Genomic DNA, 24,653 nt, shown 5'->3' with positions numbered 1-24,653 from the left:
TCTCCACCTCAGTAAGGCTCATGCTCAGCTCTCATGAATTGCACCATTCCTTTCCACTGGACATTTTGGTTTCCCCGAGTTGCAGACTGTGTGTACTTGACAGCCAAGTTCACAAGCAACATAATTATAAAACCTGCAGATTCTCAGGTCAAGGCTGTGTAAACATCTCTAACTAAACTTAAGCCTACAACTGACTGAGGAAAAGACTTTCAGCGACAATCAGGACTCTGTTGAATTCAACAGAAACTACACAGTAACCTGTCTTCTGAAAAAAATCAGGTCACTCATGTTGCCATACTTAGCTTCTAGTAATCATTTCTGAATATTCTCAGTCCATATTTTTCCAGCTTGGTGATACATGTTCTGCAGCAGTGGTTTTCATTTTAGTATCTTGGCCAATCATGAAGTGAATTAAGTCAACAGCCCCTCTGGTGATACCAAGCTTTAGAGGCAACAAAACATGTTCACTCCCGTCAACCTTTATCAACTAACCTTTGAAAAACTGCATCCCTAGTTGTAGGGATTAGTATCTCCCATACTCTATGGGAACTGGGAGTAAAAATATAAGAGCAGCTCTATTTGAAAAAAAATAAAATAAAAATAGGTTGATGTGCTGCAGGATCAACAAATTGCTGCCAAGCCTGCCCATGGCCATCACAGCTTTGGAGAATCTGTAATGGATAGTGTGAGCTCTCATTCCACAGTTATTTACTACTGCTTTTGATATCAAGAGTGTGTTTAATCATGCAAAGCACAAATCTGAACAAATTTTGCCTGCTTTGCGTACTCTTATCAGCCACTGAAAGCTACCAGGGGCATTTCTTGAAACACACACAAAGAGCCAGGACTCTGGGGGCAGTGATCTCAAGGCACCGAGCCGTGCAAGCAGTAACCATCAACACTGACCCCAGAAAAGAGGCAGGGGGATCAGAGCTCTGTGCTTTCTTGGCAATTACAGTTACTGCCCCAGAACCCATTGTCTCTAAGGGAGGAAAAAGAAGTGTTGCTTGATTTTTAGCTTGGGATATTTTTTTTTTTTAAGAATTCATCAGCACCCTTGCCCAGCAGCAAGGAAAATCCTACCTAAGGATGCAAGTTAGACTCTGCTGGGTCAGATCAGAGTTCAAAATCTCTTTTCCAAAAATGGCAATAAATGGATGCCCAAGGTGAAGTAAGAACAGGGCAAAGAGATAAAATATTTCCTCCCTAACATTCACACAGCTTTCAAACATTTTCAGCTGAGTGGATTTCCTGAGGTTGATGCAGTTTGTCTAATCAGCAGCCCCCCTCTCCCTCCCAGCAACAGATCTCTCCTCCAAATGTTTGTCCAGACTCCCCTGGAATTCATACAGACATTTCGCAGCTGCCACATTCTTCAGCAAGGAGTAGCCCAGGTATACAACCTGATGCACAAAGAAGTGAGTCTTTTTTTTTTTTATTTTGATGCATGTAGGCAGAAACACATTATAGAAAAAGGCTGTATCTGGTTTTCCCCTTCTACCTTTCTTTGTTATAGCAAAAGTCAAGGCAGAGTTCAGCAAAGCTCAGCCAGAAGACCCACCACAGAAGATCAGATCACCCTCTCCTCCCTTGCTTTCTTCCCCTCAGACACTAACAGGGACATATGTTTTCATCCCACTTGCTACACATCCAGCTGCCTCAGCAATCACATCACCTCCTACCTCTCAATTTCCCTTTGCCCTCAAGGTTTTCTCTTATTCAGCCTTTGGGATTTGATGTTACCAAGCTTCAATAAGTTTTGTTTCGTTCAGCTCTCATCTGGGAAGCACACTCTGTCCCTGTGCAGTAGAACCCTTTAAATCCATTTCTTATGTTCTTTATGTGTTCCTCAGACTGTAAGTCCCAAAGCTCTCACTTGGCTTCCCAGATACCTATCACAAGCCACTTGTTCTCACCGACTACATGAGCAATTACCGCTTTTTGGCCGGCAGAGCCCTTAATCACTTCTAAGACTGGGGAGTATTGCAGGTACCAGTCTCTCCCAATCATATAAGAAGCTCAGCCTCCTGCTGCATTCACACAAGATGTTTGGTAGCTCTAGATGGCTGAGAAGTCAGAGATTCATTAAATTTCACTGAAAAAATATCACCCTGAGCGATAGAGTTCCCAACAGCTGCATCAGAAATGAAGTATCTGTAAAGGATGTAAGGACCATACACATACAATGAGCCTCAGCTGTTTTCTGGGGAACCATGGCATGGTCAGGAAGTGGTCCAGGATTCCAGCAGGTGAAGAACATGAAGTCACTACAACCACAGACTACACTGCACAAGAAGGGGCAGTTATAGCAGCTATCAACTGCTTCAAGGAGATGAGCTGGCCGATGTTCTGCAGCAGCTGTACACAAGGAGTAAAACACTGACTTTTGAAAAGCCATTTTTCATAAAGAGATGAGATCTGCCCAGACACAAACGATAAACAGCCACATTACTCCTCTTTACCCACTAGCTAGCGTGGGAATAAAGCTCAGACACAGGAAAATGGTCTCTGTAGCAATGTCCTGCAGCTGTCAAAGAGTTGGCATGTGAACAAGTCAGGCACAGGAAGAAGAGAAGTGCAACTGCAACCCTGGCCAACAGAGCAATTTGAGAGTCTCTACAAGACAGCACAAAAGTAGGTGACCAGAGAGACCCTCTCTCATTCTACTTTTGGTACAGCTTTGCCTCAGACTTTCACATGTTGTTTCCACTGATCCGTGGGAAGTACAGGAATATGTATGCTTTGATACAGCAGATTTAGGACCCTATCTTGGGTGGGAAGTGCTGACAAATTACCTCTGGTAGACACTGAAATTACTCAACCAATTAACTGAGATTAGATTAGCTAACAGGTTTGGAAAAATGCTATGAATAAGATGTGTGCAGTTGCACATGTTTTTGCTCAATTATGTGACAGTAGGACATGTATTACTTCAAACATCAAGGCTACACCAAATCAGATAAGCAATCCCACCTAAAACAAAAGCCAGCAATACACTCCCCACAAAAGTAAAATAACTTTGTACTAAGCCACAGTGGAATAAACTGACCAGATACATCATCATCTCAACTCTGATCAACTTCAAAAATCAATGCCTTAGAGAGCAAGAATTCACATTCTTACTTTAAAAAATCTACTGTTGCTTTAGCCAATTTATCACTTGTATTAGTACACAAGTATGCATCTCTTATTCATACCCTGTCTCAGTAAAGTCTGTAAGTTAAGATCAGTTTGAAGCATGGTCTATTTCCATTTAACTGAGAGATAAGAAGGGTTAATATTGATGCAATTTACTTCTTTTTCTGTCATGCAGTAAATTGCACACAGCAGTGGTATTTCCTCTCCCATCTAAAACCATCATATTTTTGCTCATACAGAACCCACCCTTCCTAGAGACATAGGCTTCAATTTTATTTTGGAGCAGACTGGAAAGCAGGCATGAAGTAGGTGTAAAGACATCTAGGTTTTCTTTGTCACTACCTCTTCTTGGAAAGGAGTAAAAGAGGAAGGGCAGAAGACCAAGGCCTGTGTTCTGTAGGCCACCTTCTAGCTTGATAGAGCTGTGTGTGAAAGGGCTTCTGAAGGACCTGGTGAAGGAGTGCTGCAGTGAGAGAACAAGAGAGGAGACAAGCAAGTCAAGGAAAAACAACATTTTGAGAAGATACCTAAAAGATTTTCAATTATGGAAGTTGTGCTGGTGTGGGTCTTACCACGGTCATCTAGATGTCTGCAAGTCTATTTTTAATATTCCTTTTAAAAAGTTTTCCTGGTAAGCAAGTTTATTGTGTTGTGGTTTCTCAAGTCCCTTTGCAAGTTTAGGTAATATGTTTGCTTTTTCCATTCCTGCAGCTGAAAGTCTGATTTTAAGGAGAGATTGCACATTTTGGTCAGCAGCTCAATCATTACATTCTTTAGAGTCTTTACAATTCCTAGATATTTACAGTCCAGGATGGGTGATTCAGCACTCAGTTTAGCAGTGAGAGAGACCAGAGTCCCTGCTTCAGAGAGATTTTACTGTTCTGAAGTTGGTTCCGAAGCGTATGGGCTTGAAAGCATAAAGATAGAAGGGCAGATTTACAAACCCACAACATGGAGGAGAGCTAAGGCCTGAACAGGATACAGCTTATCCTCCACCTCCTTCCCATCTGTGCAAATGAAAACAAAATGTCCCAATTTAAACTATCTTTCAAAAAATACTTGCTGCTACTACAGGCAGAAGCATGAAGAAGAATAAGCCCTCCAACTAGTTTTAGTGATAGCTCCCATGGTACTCCTTGATCAGTGGGGCTCTTCTTAAATGATTAGCAAGGGTGTAATTAAGAAAACTAAAGGGAGAAAGATAACTTGAAGACTTTAATCAAGGTATCTCTGAAAAGAGCAGAGACTGTACACCAAGCACAGATGAGGGTCCTGGTGGACAAGCTGAACACAAGCCAGCATTGCGCCCTTGCTGCAAAGGCAGCCAACGGCATCCCAGGCTGAAGGAGGCAGGGGGCTGCCAGCAGGGAGAGGGAGGGGACCCTTCCCCTCAGCTCAGCACTGGTCAGGCACTGCTGGAGGGCTGGGCCCAGGGCTGAGCTCCCTGCTACAAGACAGACATGTTGGAGCAAGTCCAGCAAACTAAGATGATTAAAGGATTGGAGCATCTGCCACATCAGAGGCTGAGAGAGCTGGGGTTGTTTAGCCTTGGGCAGTGAAGGCTGAAGGGGCTCTTCTAAATGTGTAAAAATACCTGATGGGGGAATAAAAGAAGACCAAGAGATTCTCTCAGAGGTGCCCAATGTACAGGACAAGAGGAAAAAAAACTATTTTCCATTGAAAATAAAAAAACCAACAACTTTCATTGGAAGGATGGTCAAACACTGGAACAGGTTGTGCAGAGAGGTTGTGGAGTCTCCATCTGTGGAGATACTCAAACCCAACTGAACACAACCTTTAGCAACCTGTTCCAGGTGACCCCAATTTGAGCAGGGATGTTGGACTAGACCAACTCTAGAGGTTCCTGCCCACCTTAACTAGTCAGTGATTCCGTGATCCTTCTCTACACAGAGAAAGGAACATTAAATTTGCAAGAGTTCAGTTCCTATTCAGGTCAATTCTCAGAAACAAGGGTCTGCTAGAACTCCACTTTATACAAATGCTGCAATTCTCACTGACCTCAATCAGCCTAATCAAGTGATAAGATTACAAAATGAAAAAAAAAGGGCATTTAATTTGATCAACAGCAGTAACTAGTCCACTGACCCAATGCTTAGCCAGAGAGAGCTTGTGAAAACGGGATTAACGCATCTGACAACAGGATTGTGTCCTCTGGAAATCACAGCTTAGATCTGCCATTCATCAAAACGTGTAGCTTTCATGTCCAGCCATTGCCAATGGGCATATTTATCTGGTGTAAAACACACAAGGATAATTTGACCAATTGAGGACTGCATTTAAGTGTAAATCCCTAGACTCCTAACTCTGAACTGAGGGTGCTTATACAAAAATTCAGTGTCTCCTGCAGAACTGATATTAGGAAAGAAATAAACTACCTCTTTCAGTTGACACTGAAGAAGAGAAAATAACAAAAACGGGGAAGTGCGAGTCTCAATATTTGCAGTTTTGTCAAATGTCTAAAAGTGTGCAAACACCCAATGTCTACCCACACTTCCACAATTTCAGTGAAGCAGTAGAACTGATTAGTAAAAGTTGACATCAGAGCTCTGTGACACAGCTGGGAACTGTATCAGGAGACTTAGGACTACAACACAGCCAGCAGTGCTGCTGCAGGCAAGGGCAAAAGGACAGCGCCAGCGCAGAGATTAAAAGAACAAGAAAGCCCAGCACATCCAGCAAAGTGTGCACATCACTGCAAAACGTTTTGTTGCAAAGGAAACGGATAGTAAAAGTGACAAGAACTCCTCCCTAATATGTCATGGGGAGTTTTTAAGCTACTCTTCAGCACAGTCCTCTGACAAACACCAGAAACCGTGCAACTGCATGGGGAAAGCTAATGAGTGCAAACAGGGAAGCTGCTTCACTTTTATCCCCAAGTCAAATTAATAATTCAACAATCTGTGAATTTCTCTATCAGTTGTAGTTCCCAATAACCTTACAAAACATGCAGAGATTAACAGAGAGGTGAGAAAATTGTAAATTATGCAGCTCAGACATGTGATCTGGTTTCATAATTTGTAACCATGAGCCATCTTGGCCAGCACAATGCAGGACATGTCCTAAATACAAACACACTGTGGGAGAAATAGGGACTTCAGTTTATTTGATCTAAGGTTTAACTTCTACATAATTTGAGCGTCCAACCAGTTGGTCTGACAAAAGGCATAAAACAAGAGACCAGAGAAAAGAAAGAGCAGTCAGCACATGGGCACCACCAGCAGCTAGATGGCTTTATTCTCTAGAAGTAGTATCAAAAGCTGCATCCAAAAATGTGTGAGAGGCCAGAGCCTCAGAGGCTAGAAAGAGCTATGAACATCCAAAAGGTTGGTAGCTCACCTAGGGCTGCAACGTTCCCATGTAGAGTCAGCTTGGGAAAATATTATCTATGCATTTTTTCTTAGCACACTTACGCTACAGAAATATAAAGCATCATGCACACAGCAAAGAATTACTGAGTTACAGCTTCATTGGGCACATTCTTCTAGCTCTTTAAAAAAAAATTTTAGAAACTAACATTAATATTGCATTGCAGCTGGGGGATCCACACACACAAATGTCCCCATTTTTAAGCATAATCCATAATGGATGTGCTTTTAATAAGCACCTTAGACTGTGTGGAAATGTTACCAGAAGTAGTAATGGACAATTAAATGTCTGCTATGAAATATACAGACTGCTTCCACATAGCTGTGCTAGTGCTTATTTTCATACCTAATTTCTACTGCTTGCAAGACTGTGACACACACACTTTGAATACTGCTTTAGTACCTCAGCTGGCTTCCTTCCCTTCATAACTACTTCTTACAGCACTTGCAGGAAGTGTCCTCCTTCAGAAAGAAAAGAAACCAATACTTTTCTGTGACACAGATCCCAGCAGGCAGAGCTCTTACACATGGAATTGAATTTTTCTAGGTTTCCCCTGAGTCTTTCAGGTACCAAGCTACAGACATAGCTACTGGGCTTTATTATTATTATTAAGTTTTTATTATTTTTTTTTTTATTAAACTACCCCCTCACAGTAAGTAAATCAAGACAGTAAATTCAAAGTGGTATCAATTACACTCATATGGTACAAACAAGCCCTGCAGAAAACAGTGACAAACGACACTAAATCAGCACCTTACAAGTATTCCCATTATTAATCTTTTCATTTTCTACCAAGTTCCAAACTAGAGAACTAAACCACTATGAACAACCAACACAGAAAAGGAAACCCCTTATCTTTCCAAAATGCTTTGCCAGTTGTCTGCAAATCAAAAGACAACAACATAAGAGTTTCTCTTCCCTCCTCATATGCATAATTCAGAGCATCTGTAAATAAAAAGAAATAGCAAAGACAGCAAATAATTTGACATTTAGAAATCTTCCATGAGGCTGATCCTTAACATTTATAGCCTCTATTATATTATTATCACCTTCACTCTGCAATTATTTCCATAATTGTGCATTTCTGTTATTTGTTAATAAAATGTGGTTTTACTCTTGTGCAGTGTACAGTCTTGTCCTTCAAGATGGTAACAACAGGGTAGATTGACTCCAACTCCCTCCAATTAATGACCACAACTGAGAAATACAACAAAAAACCCTGATGGATGCCTCTAACCTGCCTTGAGATCAGAGAACTTACAGCACATCCACACTGCATCACACAACGTTATGCTGGGACCTCAAGCTACTGTTGAGACAACCTGGCACACAGGCACAGTGGCATTGCCATGCTGAGGCAAGAGCTTTTTCCCAAAAGCAGCAGAGCTATGTCAGAGAGAATAAAGCCACTCACGAAGCCTACGAGCTCTGGCACAAGAGCCAGATGAGCTTCACCTCCTTCCACAGGGAGGTTCATTTCCACCATTTCATGCCTAGTCTAGGCACCACATAACATGCTGCTCAAACTTACCACATTTAATCTTGCAGGGTAGTTTGTGGCAACATCTGGCAGACAGAGTTTGACATTCAAGTCAAGTTTCTTTTCCTTCTGCCAGACAAATGAGCATCTTATTTTTCTCCCTAGTCTCAGGTACTAAGATACAAGGATTAAATAATTCTGAGTATTTTACAGGAAAGTATCATCTCATAATTCATCTTTGCAATTAAATCCACTACAGGCTTGCAAACAGCTTGTATGAGCTGTCAGAATGTTCTCACATTTGCTTGGAAAGACAACGACATTGTACATTTAACTCAGCTAACAATTAAGTAGTTGGCAATAAGCATCAGCAGAGTCCTGCAGAGGCCAGTAAGCCTGAGTTTAATACAGTGAAAAAGAGAGTTAGTGAAAGGAGGCAGATCTTGTCGCTGAAAGTTGACAAATGAGGAGGATGAACTTGACAGCAGTTTTACAAGAGATTAAAAAGAGCAATGCAAGTGTAAACAAGAGGAGAAAGAAGTGCATTACTGTAATAACACTAAAAAGAGAAAGTCTCAGCTCAGGGCTCAGCTAAGTGAAGAGGAGGCAGCTTGATGTTGTTTATAGATCAATTTTGGAGCAGAATCCCATGGGTTATGCCTCTACATGGGTATACTATTTGGGCTACATTTAGCAACCGGGTCTTGTTGTTTAGCAACAGATGCAGGACTTGCTGATTCATACAAGCCAACCCAGCACACAAAGTGTTTGGGTTCTCTTTTCCTGTTAAAGTCCTTGTTATTTACTGCCTGCAAGATTGTACTGAAGCTCCAGCCAAAACTCATTTCTGCTGTTTCCAATGTACATTCCAAATACAAAAAACATGGCACCACATCAAATGTTAAAGTAAGATCATTATCACCCAGCTGCCAAACAGTTCCTACAGGTTCACAGGCAGAGAGTAACAGAAACCATGAACAGTGGTTCACCAGAATGAGCTGACAAGTGTTTTCATACTTGTAGTATCACACTAGAGCATCACAGCATAGTGGGAGACATGGTGTTCTGCAGGACAAATAGAAGATTTTACCATGGAAGGAAAAGGAAGATAAGGCAGTGGCTCATAACCCCAGGGCTACCCAGAGAGGACAGCATGTAGAATTGCAAAGCAGGCAGAAACTCTGCACAGAAAGGGCAGAACAATCTTTTGCTAGCAGAATAATCCAGTAGCCTCCAGGAATGTTACACACATTAATCACGGCCAAGCCTGAGGACCAAAGCTGAGGTCCTATTGTGCTATGCAGCATAAAACCACTGACCAGCCCATGCAAAAACATCTGTCATTCACTTAGACAGACAAGGGAAAGGCAACACAAATCTCACAAGCAGAGGGAACTACACAACGGCAGTAGTTATTTTAGCTCCAGAATTTGAGAAACAGGTTTAGGTCAGAATGACATGACACAGTATGAAGAAACTAAGGCAACAATACATGGATAATTTTAATGAAATACTGTAATTTAAGAAAACCTGGACAGTTCTAAGGGAGCAGTAGGCAATAAAGCCAGGAAGGTCTTAGAATACAGATGTAAATGAGTCAGTTCAGTAATTTGGCAAATTTAAGGAAGTTCAAACTGAAAAGCTGAAAAGAATTCCACAGTCCAACTACCTTCAGGATTTGTTTGAATTTCTTGTATCTATTTAGCTGTTGCAGCTCTTTAAACTTTCGTAAACCCAAGGTGACCTTTAAAAAAAAAACAACAAAAAAAACCCCACAAAAAACACACAACTAAAAAGAAAAAAAAACTAAAAAAAACCCTGAAAAATTTGCCAGCACATACAAACATATTCTAAAACACGCTGTCCGGAACAAACAGTCTTCAGAACAGGGCACCAAATAGTCTCTATAATAAACGATGAGCAATTAGTCTGCTGGGAAACAAATTAGCTCGTTTCATTTCAGCAGAGTGAAGGTGGCTGTCATGCTCCAGGGGTGATGTGAAATGTGGGGTCTTTTCCTTAGCGACCCTTACTAGAAGCCCACTAGTTTGTACCTGTCAGAGGAAACTGAGAGGGTTTCCAGGGCATGGGAGGCAAAGCTTTGCCCTGGCCCACTGCAAATCCCCAAAGTACTCCCTCTCTAGCCCTCGAGCTCTCCTAAAGTGCACTGGAGAGCCAGAACCCCCTGGATCCAGCTGCGCGTACTCTCTTAGTCTCATCTGCTGCCCGAGTCTGCCTGTTCCATCCCACTCCTCCTTGCTTACTAAAAGTAGAGAACTGTAAAATGAAAATCTATCAAATTTGATATAAAGTCAGGTTCTAAGGTAGAAACATAACACACACACACAAATAAACAAATACAAAAGGTACATCTAACCTACACCTTGCAACATAATCCTCTCCTGGCTGGCTTCATCACCACTCCTCTAAAATGGCTGTACTCAAATTTAAATGTGAAAGCCACATATCCATGATTCTTACATCTTCAGAGAGCATGTTTTCCTTAGAACAGCTAAAGACAGGATTATCTGAGAATAAACTGCCCTCCTAGTATCACTCTGTTTGAATTACTGGATCTTCTGTTTATCATAAAACAACATTTAAATATTTTGAGATCTTTACTGAATAAAGACAGTTCTGTCAGTAAAAATATTTACAGTTGCCTCACTAATTGAGACCGATTTCAGCTTCCTGAATCTCATTATGGTAAGCTGGGCACTGTTGCGAAAGGGAAACAAATAGGAGATGAATGAAAACAAACATGTAGAAACACAAACGTCTTACTGTGACATTAATTATTACCAAAAAACTGTCAAAAACATCCTTCTGACTGGCATCTATCAAAACATCTCAGCAGTTCATCATCGTATGGCCACTGTTCAGATGGAGACAGTATGTGCAGCAGCCAGCACTGCTAATCTCACACAGTTCCAAATTTCGAAGGGAATTATTCTGTGTCTTAGAGCACTCCAGACATGGTTTGTTTCACAGCACTTCTCTCTTTTTCCTCCTGGATGACCTGGAACCACCACTGTTCCCTCCTCCTCAGAGGATGCAATGTTGGGCAGCTAATTATGCAGAATTAAGCACTGCTTCTCCTGTGTGTTTTCTGTCCAGCAACCCACAAGACATGGTAAAGCACTGGAAATCAAGTCATGTTACTACAAAGAAGGAAAAAAAAAAATCCCACACCCAACTATTACCCTTATTTCCTCTCATTTCCTGTCTGGACATGGTTTACTAGTCTCCCAGTTATAGCAAATCCTAATAATCAGCACTGAAGAATGAAGAAACTGCTTCTCAGGGAGGAGACAGAGGAGATTAGCATTTCAAACCATCCCTGCACACCTCCGTGAGGAGCAGATGACAGCCCTGGGAGAAGTGAAGCAGAACAGTTCCTCCTTTCTTGTTAAAAAAGATGACATTTATTTTTTCCTGCTAAAACATCTCCTTATTGAGCACAGGTGGAAAATTTTTCTGGCTGAGCAGGACAGATCTTCTGCCAGGACACCATGGCAGAGTAAGGCTAACTATTTCTTTACAGATGTGTCTACTCATCCAAGTTTTCTTTATCCTTGACAGATGAGGAAACCCCTATGTGAAACAAGCAGCCACAGAGCAGAAGTAAACAAGCCTAGCATTTATAAACTGTTTGGTATCCTGTTGTTCCATAAATAGTTATTATTACCCAGGAGATCAGATCTGTCCAAAGGAGAAGAAATGCTTGGTACATGTACTGACTAAAATCCCCAACAAGGGAAAAAAAACAGAGAAAGCTTGTGGTTTTCTTATTTTAGTATTCTTTGCTTAAACTGGGACCTGTAAGCATACTTTGCCTCCTTCAAATTTTGGACATCCTTTCTCAACCATTCCAAGAGCACAGGAACAAATCCAGCAATGATGGACCACCTGCTGGCCTGTTTAACCAGAGCCTTGGGACCAGCATCTTCCTCTGCAGATGCCTCCACTCCACAGACACTGTTAAGAACCAAATCAAAAACAGAAAGAGCTGGCCACCACTGGCTCTAAGCTGTTTTGCCACAGCTTGCATTAGGACTGCCTGAAGCTGTATACTGACTGTAGCTTTAAATACCTACCCATCTATCAGGTTACACATTTACAAACAAATTCTTAAAATGTAAACAAAACTTAGGAAATCTATGCTGTGTGTCTTTGCACATCCCTAAGACCATTCCAAAGTTGGTGTTTTCTATCCAAAATGGAGCTGGAGACTTTCCCACCACAATAGTTCATGTCCAATTTGCTCACACTGCCAGTCCAGGGCCAGAAGTGCCTGGCCAGCCCAGGACAGCACATCACAGACCCCAGTGGTGGCTGCAGGAACAGGGAAAGCCATTGTGCCCCAAATAGCTTTCCTTTACTTGTTGTTTTTAGGTGACTTAACAATATTCCACCTTTTCTGAAGCACCCATGGGAACTGTTTTTATTTGGAATGGCTCATCCATGGGCCAGTCTTTGCTCCCAGTGTACAACTTCTGTATTAAAAATAAAAAAGTAAAAAAAAAAATCCAAGCCCATAAACAAACACTTCTGACGGCTACTACAGTATCACCTTCCATTACAGACAGCAGAAATTCCAAAACAGAGGCAGGCTTAAAGTAAAAGCAGATGCACACACTCCTTTTTATTTAGGAGAGCAACTGGTAAAGCAGTGCATACGTTTGTGCATAGGCATATTAATATATGCTTCTGATTTCAGGGTCTCTGAGACACCACAGAAGGTCATAGATATTTTAGCCTCTTTCATTCCTAGATAAATGAATTCATTTCTAGGAATCTCTATCTCTGGCAGCACTTTCAGCAGTGCAATTCTACATCTATTCCTAGATATGCCCTGGTGTAAACATGAACCTAGGCTGGCACAGCAGATAAACAGATTAAAACATGCCAAAATTGGCGAGACACAAGTGTCAATTTAGAAAGGGGAAATCATATAAGCCTCCAATTTTTTCCCCCCCAAGAACAGTACAAGACGTTATTTGAAATTTACACAATTCTGAAGCTTACATCAGTTGTTTAAGCTTGGAAGAATAACAAATTAGTATGGCAGATGCAATGATTTTTAAAGAAATAGTAATGAAATACTTCTCTTAAGAAAGCTGGACAGTGGTTTTTTTGTTTACAAGCTGGACACAGGATTAAGTTACAGCTCTGCCTTGCACACAGGAAGTTCCTGTGCAAGTAAATAAATGACTCAAAGGGCTTCAGGGGAGAAAAAGATGTGGTCATTCTTAAAGGTCTGGCAAATTACCCAAAAATGAAACAGCTTCTTTTCTGAATGCATGTATCTTCAGAAATTTAGCAAAACAGAAGCAGAATTTAAAAATATAGTGAGTAATACTAGTAAAATATGTCACCTCATTGCAGTCAGCTTCACTGCAGTGTGGGAACACTCTTGCCTTGGTTTCCAGCATTACAGGTGATTTGGGTTGGCTTGAAACAATGGGAAACTAGAGAAACTTCACACCAAGCTATTGTGATCCCTGCTGCTATTACAACAGTTACAGCTTTACTTCTGTAGTATACAGCAGTTGCTTAATGGATTTTATTTTGCTGCATAGCTAGCTCTGAATTATAGCAACAAGGTACTGAAAGAATAATTGCCAAAGGAGCTTACGCTGTTCACACTGCAGTGGAGTCAGAGCTTCTACAGTATTATCTGAAAAACATCCTCAAGTGACTTTTCGCATTTCTACAAAGAGAATTTTTGATCTTTCCATTTTTTACCTTCATTTGCCTAATGTAGAGTTGGAGAGTTCCCCAGACTTGGCCTAATAATCTTGCATAAATTATCAGACTTGCTTTTCATCCATATTTTTAGCCAATGTACATTGGCTCAGTGACAGCATTTTCATGCACTGACACTCCTGAAATGTCTCAATATTAGAATAAAGTTTGACAGTAAGTGAGGAGGAGGGAAAGGTAGAACAGGAAAATAAATAGATTTGAATTCTATCCAAAGACAGGAAACTTGATGGAAACCACCAGTAGGGAGTTCAGAAGGAACAATTATCCGCACAATTCAGAACACACTGCACGCTCTTCTATGGCAAGAGGAAACCACCTGGTGACAGACAAAGCCTCAGAGAACTTTTTGGGGCTCTGGGGAGATGACTGGCTGGATCAATAATGATGAGCTTTCAGAGAGTCAAAGTTTTAATAAAAAGAGACATACCAAAAAAACACCTTCTTAGGTGGATTTTAGGAAAAGGTTGCAAGACAAGCATATTAAAACCACAATGTTATTACATACGCTGAGAACTTCACGCCTACTGATACTTTTCATTGGGTTCATTTTGTGTTCCCTGAGAGTTTCAGTCACTCAAATGTATTTAGATCCTCAAGCAATCTCTGCTGCAAGATTTTTCCTGAAAGTCAAACATTCTTATTGGTTCAGCTCTAGAACAGATGGGTGACAGTAACAGAGCCCAAACACACATGCACAATAAAATACACTTATTTGGTGGCACTGATTAAGTTTATTGTTTGTTACAATCATCCTGCTCATGCAAATAGTTATTTATCTGTACATTTGCAAAGCTGTCCCTTTTTTTTTGTTGTTGTTAAAGTTAACAATTTGGAAATAACAGCAGTCTTCTGGAAAACAAACCAAAAAAAAAAACCCCAAAAAAACAAAACAAAAAATCCCAAACAAACAAAAAAAACCCAATAAAATCCCCATCCTGTTCCCATCTGGCATAAGATGAGGTATGCTCACACTGAAGCAAGAACTCATATGTTCTGCACCTTTTTTGAAGCCAGAGAAGCACATGCTCAGTAAGGCCCATGTGGCCATATTCCAGCTTTTCTCCAACAGTCTCACTTAATTCAGAAGTCACGAAAAGGAATCCAAAGACAAACTTTTCAGGCACAAAGTCTGCACATCACATGGCTTCACATGTTTGTTTGTTTTGTTTTACTCTTGAAAGAGGTTAAACACGAAAGATTTTGGCTCCAAAAAGTGATCCAATATAGCATCTACTGATGTGCTGATCAGCACACAGGAATTCCATGTACTACTTTGCACATTTTTTCAAAGACTAAAAAGTCAATATGAGATAGACAGAACAACCTGCAAGAACTGAAGGTTCCCCATACCTCTGTTTTGTCCCAGTGCCCAGGCTGGTTTATGGAGCTTTTCTGATCCCAACACCTTAACTCTTCATTTCCAAGCTGCACCCTTGGCAGGGCTGGTATAATGATTTGGTAATTCCATAAACCGGATCAGTGAACTGATCTGGATTTAAAAAAATCTTGCACAAAATGAGTAGACGGATGGGGGAGGGAAAATTCATGTTTGGACATAAGGATTATTTTACTTATCCCATTTATTGCATGGGCAGCTACAAAATCTACATTCACATATATTTTTTATAATCATCCTCTTTTAAAGTGCCTTCAAATTGCATATAATACTCAACACACAAGTTGCAGATGTGAAAATGTGAGAAAATCTTCACTCCAGAACCAAAATATAAGGGAGAAAAAAGATACTACTACATAAAAAAAATCACAAAGAAAGAAGGGTAGAGCAGTGCAAAGTGCTCCCTTTGCCAGCAGTGGCAGTGGGTCAGCAGCTGAGCACATCAGCAGATGTCTTACCAGAAAACCCACTGAGCTCTGGGTGAGGAGGTGCTCCCCAGGCACCAGAAGTGACTTGAGGAGCATGCATGTTTGTTTAGCCTGGGTTTTACTAAACATGGAGTAAGGAGGTGACAGGAGGTGAACACGAGCAGTGGCATGCTCCAGTGCCCCAGGCACAAGCCAGGCAATTAAGAGCTTGGAGAAACGGGAAACTGACTCACTATTCAACCTCCACTTTGTCAATTCCTCTTTCATCCCTTCTCCTTTTCCCTCTTGTGAGTCCTGGACCCCTTTAACCAGAGTTAATCAAGGAACCAAATGACATTCAGCACTGGCCAGGGGAAAATATACCTGTCCCTGCATCAACTTGTCCCCACAAATCCAAACATCAGCATTACAAGCATTTCAACTTTGAGCCACGAAAACAACCTCCAACACCAGCGCACACTATTCCTGAATGCTCAAGAACAGAAGAAGAGACTTAAAAGAAGGGACAGGAGTTGGAGTACTTCTTGTTCCTAGAATAGTAGTAATTTAATTTTGAAGGAAAGCAGAAAGTTCTTCTCACAGCAGTGTCTGGGACACAGAGACCCTGACTTCAGTGGTAGCCTCTAGAACTGTCCACTCCTCCCTTGGACCCAAATGGCTTTCACAGTTCAAATTAATGAAATTTATCACTTCGGTGTATTTTAAAATGAGATGTACAATATACATACATTTAGGAGACATAAAAACCCATTACTATCAACAATTAATTCAGTATGTGTGTGTATATATATATAATTTTACATATCTTAAAAAATTAAGATACTACCCACTGCACCTGAAGAGATGACAAAATATGCAGCAGAGATATCATGCTTACAGTCAGGAAATAGTTTCAAATTCCCACAGCAATCCTCAGTGGCAAACTAATTATCCAACCTACTTCTTCAGTGAGCTCTCACAAACCATGAGAAGCTTCTATCCTTGGGCTTACTCTGCTCTCCTTAAATAGTTAATCACAAAGGAAGCAGCTGTCACCCTCGGTGACAGCCTCTAAGCACTCAGCTCAGGCCCTGCCTCTTCAATACAAGCCCATGCTGGGTATGTCAGCAATTCATGAGGCACTGAGACAGGCAAACATGAATAAAGTCAGTTCTAAGTAGAGGGTTTAAAATTATCTTTTTAAAATGTTTTGTTTGGTTGTTTTTTTCTGAATATCTAAGTAAGAAAGCAGGGAAGTACAGAATGGAAAGACATACTTGTGTGCATAGTACAAGAGGCACAGCTTCCTAGAAGCTGATAGGGAAATGACTGGGAAAGCAATTGGGATGAGGACCACATATTGAAATTATCTCAATCCCTATCAAAGCTCTTGCTAAAGCTCCAGTTTCACCTGAAGCCCCCATTTCCATGTAAGAGTGATGTCAAATTTTATTTAGCATGTAAGAATGCTTTTTTTTTAGAAGTATAAAAAGTGTATAACCTCTACCTGGAAGACAGCAATGTCAAAGAAAATTGTGCCAAGCTCTGATATCAAGGAGAAACGACTCGACCCTGTACAAGCTAGGGAAGGGCCTCCTGGATCTGTCCCAGCTATACACGACTGGCCTGTGGAAGTGGAGGAATACATAGGAGAATATGTTGGGGGAACTAAACATGAGAAAAACACGAAATCACAGAAGGGCAGAGGGTAGAAGGAACCTCTGGACATCATCTAGTCCACCACTCTGCTAAAGCAGGCTCATCTAGAGCAGGTTGCACAAGATCGCATCCAGGGGGGTTCTGAATATCTCCAGAGAAGACGACTCCACGATCACTCAACATAGTAAGGATGACTCTAGAGAAAGTCAGTGAAATTCTTATGCCTGGCATAAATCTGTGCCACGCATTTTTCACTAACATGAAATCTTAAAAAATGTTGAACCTTATGTACAAAGAAACAACTCAGTATGAAAATATGAATTCAGGGACATTTACAGCAGAGCTGGTTTTACTCAGAAGGGAGAGTGGGCTGCTATATTGAAGAATAACAAAAAAATTCACACGTATAAGACTATTTCTTAGCACAACTTGACTAGAAAGAGATTTATGATCATATCCTTGGTTCTAAAAAATAGTCTCACATATCTGAATCCCAAATATTAATTCACAATTCTGGTCACAATATCTATCAATTTGTTGTATGTTCAACTTCCCCTTTCCCTCTTATACTGAAATATTTTAAAATACTTTTTATCCTTCTTCAAATGTGTCTTTCCCTTGTTCTCTTACCAAACACAGGCACACAAATCTGCAGGCTGCAGACATTCCCTCTCTATTTACTGCCTCTAATTTCCAGTATTAGCTGCCAGCTTACAAAAGCTTGTGGTTGGAAAATTGTCAGAAGCTGAACTGTCCCAGGCTGGCATGTCAGCCACAAGCTGTGGGCAGAAGTCTCCTTTCTCATTTGATAAAGAATACAGCACAGAGAACTGAACACTGGCAACATCGTTTCCACAGTAAGGCCAGACACACAGGAGACCGCAGCAGAATCACTGCAAACACAAGATACTGCCTTCTACAAAAAGGTCAGAGCATTAGCTCCAGGCTTGTAGGTGACCTCAGACCAACTAAAAAGAGCCTAATTCACGGAACAAAGACCTACTGATGCCATTTCACCAAAGGCACTTGTCTTTTTCTTTATACCATTCCAAACCCAGTACCCTTACTTCCAGCACTTTGAGTCACTATCTGCTGGGAGATTTGCAAGACAGAGAGAATCGTATTGTCCTGGAAAGTGAAAAATCCAAGAACTCCTTCACTTAGGATGACCAGCAGATGCAGCACAGCTAGCCAGCTCCTACACTGAGATGCAGTGGTGAGGTCATGCATCCATTTCTCTTCGTGGGGAGCCACTGTCACGATTCAGATTACAGCATGTTTTCCTGAAGCTTTGTCAGTCTGCCTTTAAGGTATAATAATTAAAATCCCACAACCAAGCATAATGAAAAAAACAAACATGGGCACAATGGTTTAGACCAAATGTCCATTTAGTCCCATACTCTGTCTGTGCCCTTTGGCCAATACTTCAGTAAAAAGCCTAGCAAACAGGGAATATAAAAAGCTACAATCTTCCCTTAACATCCATTCCAGCCTCTTGTAACAGAGATTTCCTTGCCTGTTTCTGAATCCATACGGTTAATGGAAGTATCAATATTTTGTATTTTTTTTTAGGCTTTTGCCTACTATGAAAATAATTTTCAGAAAATAGCAGTTACCTTCATTTTTCTTAAACCTGGTGCAAAATATTTACATTCAATATCTATGAATCCTGTCCTGAGAGAAGCAATCACCTACACATCTTTTCCACACCCTTTGCTGTTACACATACACATTAATACCCTCTGCACTCTGATTGCTCTACCTCAAACTGGAAAGTCTGTTTGATCTCTCTGAGCATGGAAAGAGCTTGATGTTTTTGTTTACTCTTTTTAACCACTATATCCACCTAACTCTTCTAGATCTGTTTCAAATTATGTCAAAGAGAATTAGATGTGTTATTGAAGATAGAGGCATGAGGGGTATTTATACAGTGATATAACATTCTTGGGTTTTCTTCATTTGTCTCCTAGTATGTCCACGGTCTTTTAACCATCATCAGTCAGTAAGTTGTAGAACCACCGGCAGCAATTCCAAGATCTCCTTCTGGATTTGAAAGGCCTAACTGAGTCCATCACTAAGTATATGCTGTCAGATCAATCTTTTCAACAAACACTGCCTTACATCTACCAGCACTGAATTTGGCCTGCTACTTTATTGCCTCATCACTTAGCACGGTGAGATCCCTCTGACATTAGGTCCCACTACCTGGAAAAATGTGTCAGCACTTTATTATCCATCCTCCATTCCAAATGGCTTATGACTACTTGGAAGAGCAGAGATCCCAGCACACACTCTCCAGAGGACTCCAGGTGCAATGTCCTGATACTGTCCAATCTTCTTATTTTTTTTCCATAGTTTCCAATCTTTCCCTAGTCATTACCTAACCACTAGAGGATTACACCAGTTTAATCTTCTGAAGCTCTAAGTGTTTTGTTGGGGTTCTTGGCTGTTGTTTGGGAGGGGGGGTGTTTGTTTTCATTTTGTTTTGTGTTGTTTTTTTTTTTTTAAGAAATCCAGACATATTCTATTAAATTGCCCTTATCAAATGCTCATCCAGTCATTCAAATGCCATGAGCAGATTTACAGAGTAGGACTTCCTGCTGCAGCAGACAACTTCACTCCTCTCTATAATCACCTTTATGCTTTTTTGTAGTTTCTACCAAGATGCCTAACACAAAAAACCAGGCTCACTACTAGTTTCCAGTTTCCCAAATGCTCCATGGCCCCTCTTGAAAAGCCTGACACGTTTACTGCTTTTCATTCTTCTATTCTAAGGCCAATTTAAGAAGTGATTATACACAATCGTGTGTAACTCAGCAACTCCACCACTGAGTTCTTCACAAAGTGAGAACTTTTCCTAGCAATTCATTGTGCCAGTTTGCTCCAAAACATCAACCTTCTGTCAGCTTCCCCCAGCTTGTCCCCCAGAAAGGAAGGCTCCACGTGGGAACTGTTCTGCAGCGAAGAGCAATGCAAATAACTTCTGTGCTAGGGCTGTGCCTTCCCTTAGCTCACATGTAACATTATGATCATCCACCAGCCCATGGGGATCTCTGGCAGATCTCTGGCAGGATTTCCGCTTTTGACAGTTGGACAAAAAGCTCTTTTTTTTTGTGCCTTCAAAAAGTTGTTCCTCAACATTTTTTGGCCTTCCTCATTATGGTTTATATTTGACTTGTCAAAGTTAATGCTCTTTCCTGTTCTCCCCACTTGGATCCAACTCCTGCTTCAGAAAGATGACTTATTTCTAGGAGCATTGTTTACTTTTCTGTTTAAGTCACTCCTTGTTAATTTTTGTGGCTTCCTTTCAATCTCTTATTTTCCCTCCTTTCTTGGACTTCCACCATCAAAACTGGACACAAAATTCTAGAAATCCTGAGTTGCAGTGTTGGGGAGGCTGTGGGGTTTTAATTTGGGCTACACACAAGATGTCTCAACTTATGTGTATATATATGAACTTGAAACAGCACTTCAGCTATGATATTTTGTTGAGATTACATGAAGCTTTCTCTGTGTCTGTTTCCAAGAGAGAGTTTTTGTATTTTGCAAGGTATAAATCTGCCTTTGTTCCTCCCAGATGTCTTATTTCATATTGGATATATTAACATATATTTTGTTGGACTGTGGCCATTTAAACCAGGCAATCCAGATTCTTCTCTAAAAGTAACCAGTCCTTTATTTAGAACTCTCCATAAAGCCTGTAACTTAACCCAGGATTTTTTCCAGCTAGGATTATTGATGAAGGTCATTGCTAAGATGAGAGTTGATCACCTAAGGACCTCAATTAAAAAAACCCAACCTTTTAATTCTTTCCTTATCAGCAACCACATTTTGAGATTTCTCAGAGCATTGCTCTTTAATCCATTTACTCCTTTCTTATGCTTGGTAAAGCTTGAACTTGTATTTTTACCACTGAAGAAGCACTTACCAAGAAGAGTTATACGATCTGGAAAATATTTATTCTATCTCAACTATCACTACTACTGTGATCCATGATGAATTTACTAGAAGAAAACATGTCCTGTGTTATGAAACAAATCAGGATAGGGTACCATTAATGGTATTTTTCTGCCCCTTAATAACTTTACTAAACAGTCTTCCTTCTTCAGTGTATATAACAAGTCTCTGCAGAATCAATATGTAACAACAGCCACACTCTGAAAAGGGCAGTTAGGTTGCAAATGTATTAAGAAAGGAAGGGTTTAGCTTCAGACATCTTACCACAGTTAAATTATCTTATATCCTTCTTCTATAGTAGTTACATTTAAGATGTATACACAGATTTAAAAGCACTCAAAGTTCTTAAAAGAGGAGGATTATAATGTATCTAATTTTGGTTCTAGAATTTATTTATATTCTAATCAGAGTTCCAACATTCACACAAAATTATTTGTTTTACACTGGTGATGGAGAACATAGTTTCAATACTTGGTGTTTTGTTTTGTTTTTAAGGCCTGGGTGTAGTATCTGCTGTTTACAAGGCAATGTCAGATTTTTATTTTTAAAGTTTGCAGATACCATGTTTGTCAATAAAAGAAACAAGATACTACCAGTTTGAGGCTTGGCCTGAAGGTCACGGTTGCCCAGCCTAACCTCTATATATGTAAGTCATGGAAACTCCCTCCTCAGAAATGAAATGTATCTTTTAGAAAAGTACCAGTTGTGTTAAGTACACAATCTTTTTGCCAAAGAGATCACTGCACTAGGGCATCTTTTCCACATGCATTAGAAGCTTGTACGAAGGTCAAATATGTTTTTAGTCAAATTTTCCATTCAATGAACCAAACTGAGATCCTTGAGCCTCAACAGCATAATGTTCTTGCCAATCTATCTTTTGAACTGTCTTCCAGTAATTCCACGAACTCCTTGAAATGCCAATGTCACATGGTGTGTTAAAGAAAGCCATAATCCAAATTTAAAGATGTTTTGGTTGATCCATTACAATGATGTTCCTCATTTCTGAGAGCTATCAAAACAGTACTGCAACTTTCCACAAACAACAAATTCTGAAGAAACTATTAATGTTTCAGCTAACAATAATCTCTCAATGCAACAAGATGCACAACTTGATAGTAATACATCTTAAGACTCTTTGGAAAATGTTATTGCAAATTCTCCAGGCACCCAAGGGATGCTTTACCCTGTTCTCAACAGTAAAAAAATCAAACAAAACCCCATAACAAACCACTTTACTACTCCAGATAACTTAATCTGTTACTTCACAACCTAACCTTTCTAAGGATTGCATTATCTGACACCAGCAATGAGCTTGACCACGCATCTGTATAATATACTGAAATTATAATTTGTTTTATTACTCAACAGACAGGACTCTTTGCTCTTTAAGCAAGCTCCTAGTCAGACTAAAATCGACTAAGCCATTGCCACTGACTGCTCAAACAGCCCATAATTTCAACACCAGTCTCATGTGACACTTTTCAAGATAAACTCTACAGATCACCCACCTTGAAGGATGAGAAGTCATCAGGGGAAGAGGGAGTAAGAAACAACTAGTAATTACTTACTTTGGAAAGATGACAGTCATGAGCGCTGATGCATAACCCGGCTTGCACACTCCCTCGGAGAAATTTGCATACTTTGATGCCAATTCTGGAGGCCTGTGAAAATATAAGTAGAGAATCAGGACTGCCCTGGCTATGAACTGGCTTTTAAAATCATCCAAGTTACTTTTTTTCCTTATAGTTTTTCTCAGAAACAGCTGTGAGGAATAATAGGAAACACAGATGGGTATTTATGTGTTGCAAGGGAGCATGACAAGACAACAACAAAGGCTTGGGTTCAAGGCAACTGAAAGCCCAATAAACCACTACTTTCACTGCAAGATTTTCATACCTAGGAACAGAGACCTCACAGAAGAAAAACCTCAAGGTATCATTTTAGATTTCAACCTTTCAGAAGAAAGAAAACATAAACAGCACTTTGCTGAGGCTATTTTTCTAAAGTATGATCAAGATTATAGAAAACTATTATTTAGAGTAATATTTAGAAGACACATTTCAAGCACTCGAAACAAACTGCTCAGCAGTTCTGACATGCTGTCATCAGGATGCTTGCTTTCAGCATTTGGAATAGATCACAGTGCTGCTGTTCTGTTGACATGTGTCATAATTCAGTTTGCCTGGTGACTTTGAGGCCAAATTCAGAATATTGGAGTTTCTTTGATTTAGTTTTTGTACAGGAACACGATTAGCAACTGAAGAAAAGATACTGAAGGCCAGTACATACTTGTACCATAGATCTACCGAGTGACCTGGAAAAAAAAAATTAATTTTATTTCTGTCAGATTTCTGCAAAATTTTTAGTCCTGAATTTTACAAAAATATTACAAGGGTTAACTCACTTGTGTTTTCAAAGCAACATCAAATACCTTAATGTCAGTCACAGTATGAGGATTATTAATATTCCTTTAAAAAAAGGCATTTATAGTTACAGGCTCAATATTCAGTAAAAGTTTCAAGTGTTAACTACTGCAAAGAGTCAATCAATAATACTGTATTTGCTACACCACCTTGTTAGTAATAGGCAAGTAATGATTCTACACATCAACAGCATGAGCCAAATGAAGATGACAGTACAGATCCAGACTAGATTCACAAAAATCATTTTGAAGAGCTCATTATTATCACAACCCTGCTTTCTTTTCCAGGAATCAACATGTATATGACTGATACCAGTTAACTGGCAAACTACTGCTACATGCAATGAGTGTGGGGGTTCAGGGAGTTCCAAGTCAGTGGACCTCTGAGCCAAAGACCAGGTCCTGGAAGGATTGTGAGCAGGGGAGTAAACAGAGCCCAGCTGGCAAAATTATCTGAATGGCAGTAACTCCATGCTAAACTGGTAGTAACTGTTCTTACACTGGTCCTGGGGTCACTTCCCAAGAGATCACCAACCAGTTTCAGTTGTATAATGAATAGATGGAGAGTTAATATTACAATTAGTTGCATGACTCTGAAAGGTTAAAATCTATTTCTGCTACATAAAAATATAAACCTTCAACAGCTGGAAGAGGGAACAAACTGGAGAAAATAAAAAACTATTGTAAGTATTTAATTTCTTAAGACCTTTGCAGATGAAAAGCATCAGAAAGAGCCTTAGAACATGGATAACATTCTAATTCTTCCACAGATTTCCTGCATAGTTTTGGTCAAAACATGCAGTATTTTACTATTACAATTCCTCATCTATAGGAAGGCAGAGCTATTTACAGCAAAGTTTAGATTTCTCTAAATATATTCTATAAATATGCAGAGATAGAGGCAGGTGTAACACTGTTTATCACAGCCCAAATCCACAAGATTGGTTTCCACAGGTGATATTATAAAACATATATATCTAAATGAGAGATGAGAAAGCATCTAAGATGTGAGCATCTAGAAGTCTGACTTGCACTGAA

The 24,653-nt window shown here is 40.1% G+C and overlaps 1 protein-coding gene across 7 annotated transcripts in view; it reads right to left on the bottom strand.

The window, feature by feature from the left end:
- The window catches only part of ST3GAL3 (ST3 beta-galactoside alpha-2,3-sialyltransferase 3), a 174,327-nt gene that overhangs the window by 86,317 nt on the left and 63,357 nt on the right, over nucleotides 1-24,653 (bottom strand). For all 7 annotated transcript variants that reach the window (XM_051624980.1, XM_051624982.1, XM_051624981.1 and 4 more), the window contains one exon: nucleotides 22,762-22,854. In XM_051624980.1, coding sequence (XP_051480940.1) covers nucleotides 22,762-22,854 — 93 coding nt within the window. The remainder of the gene's footprint in view (nucleotides 1-22,761; nucleotides 22,855-24,653) is intronic.

The sequence above is a fragment of the Apus apus genome, chromosome 7 (assembly GCF_020740795.1).
Source record: "Apus apus isolate bApuApu2 chromosome 7, bApuApu2.pri.cur, whole genome shotgun sequence".
Lineage (NCBI taxonomy): Eukaryota > Metazoa > Chordata > Aves > Apodiformes > Apodidae > Apus > Apus apus.
This window is presented reverse-complemented; position numbering and strand designations above follow the sequence as displayed.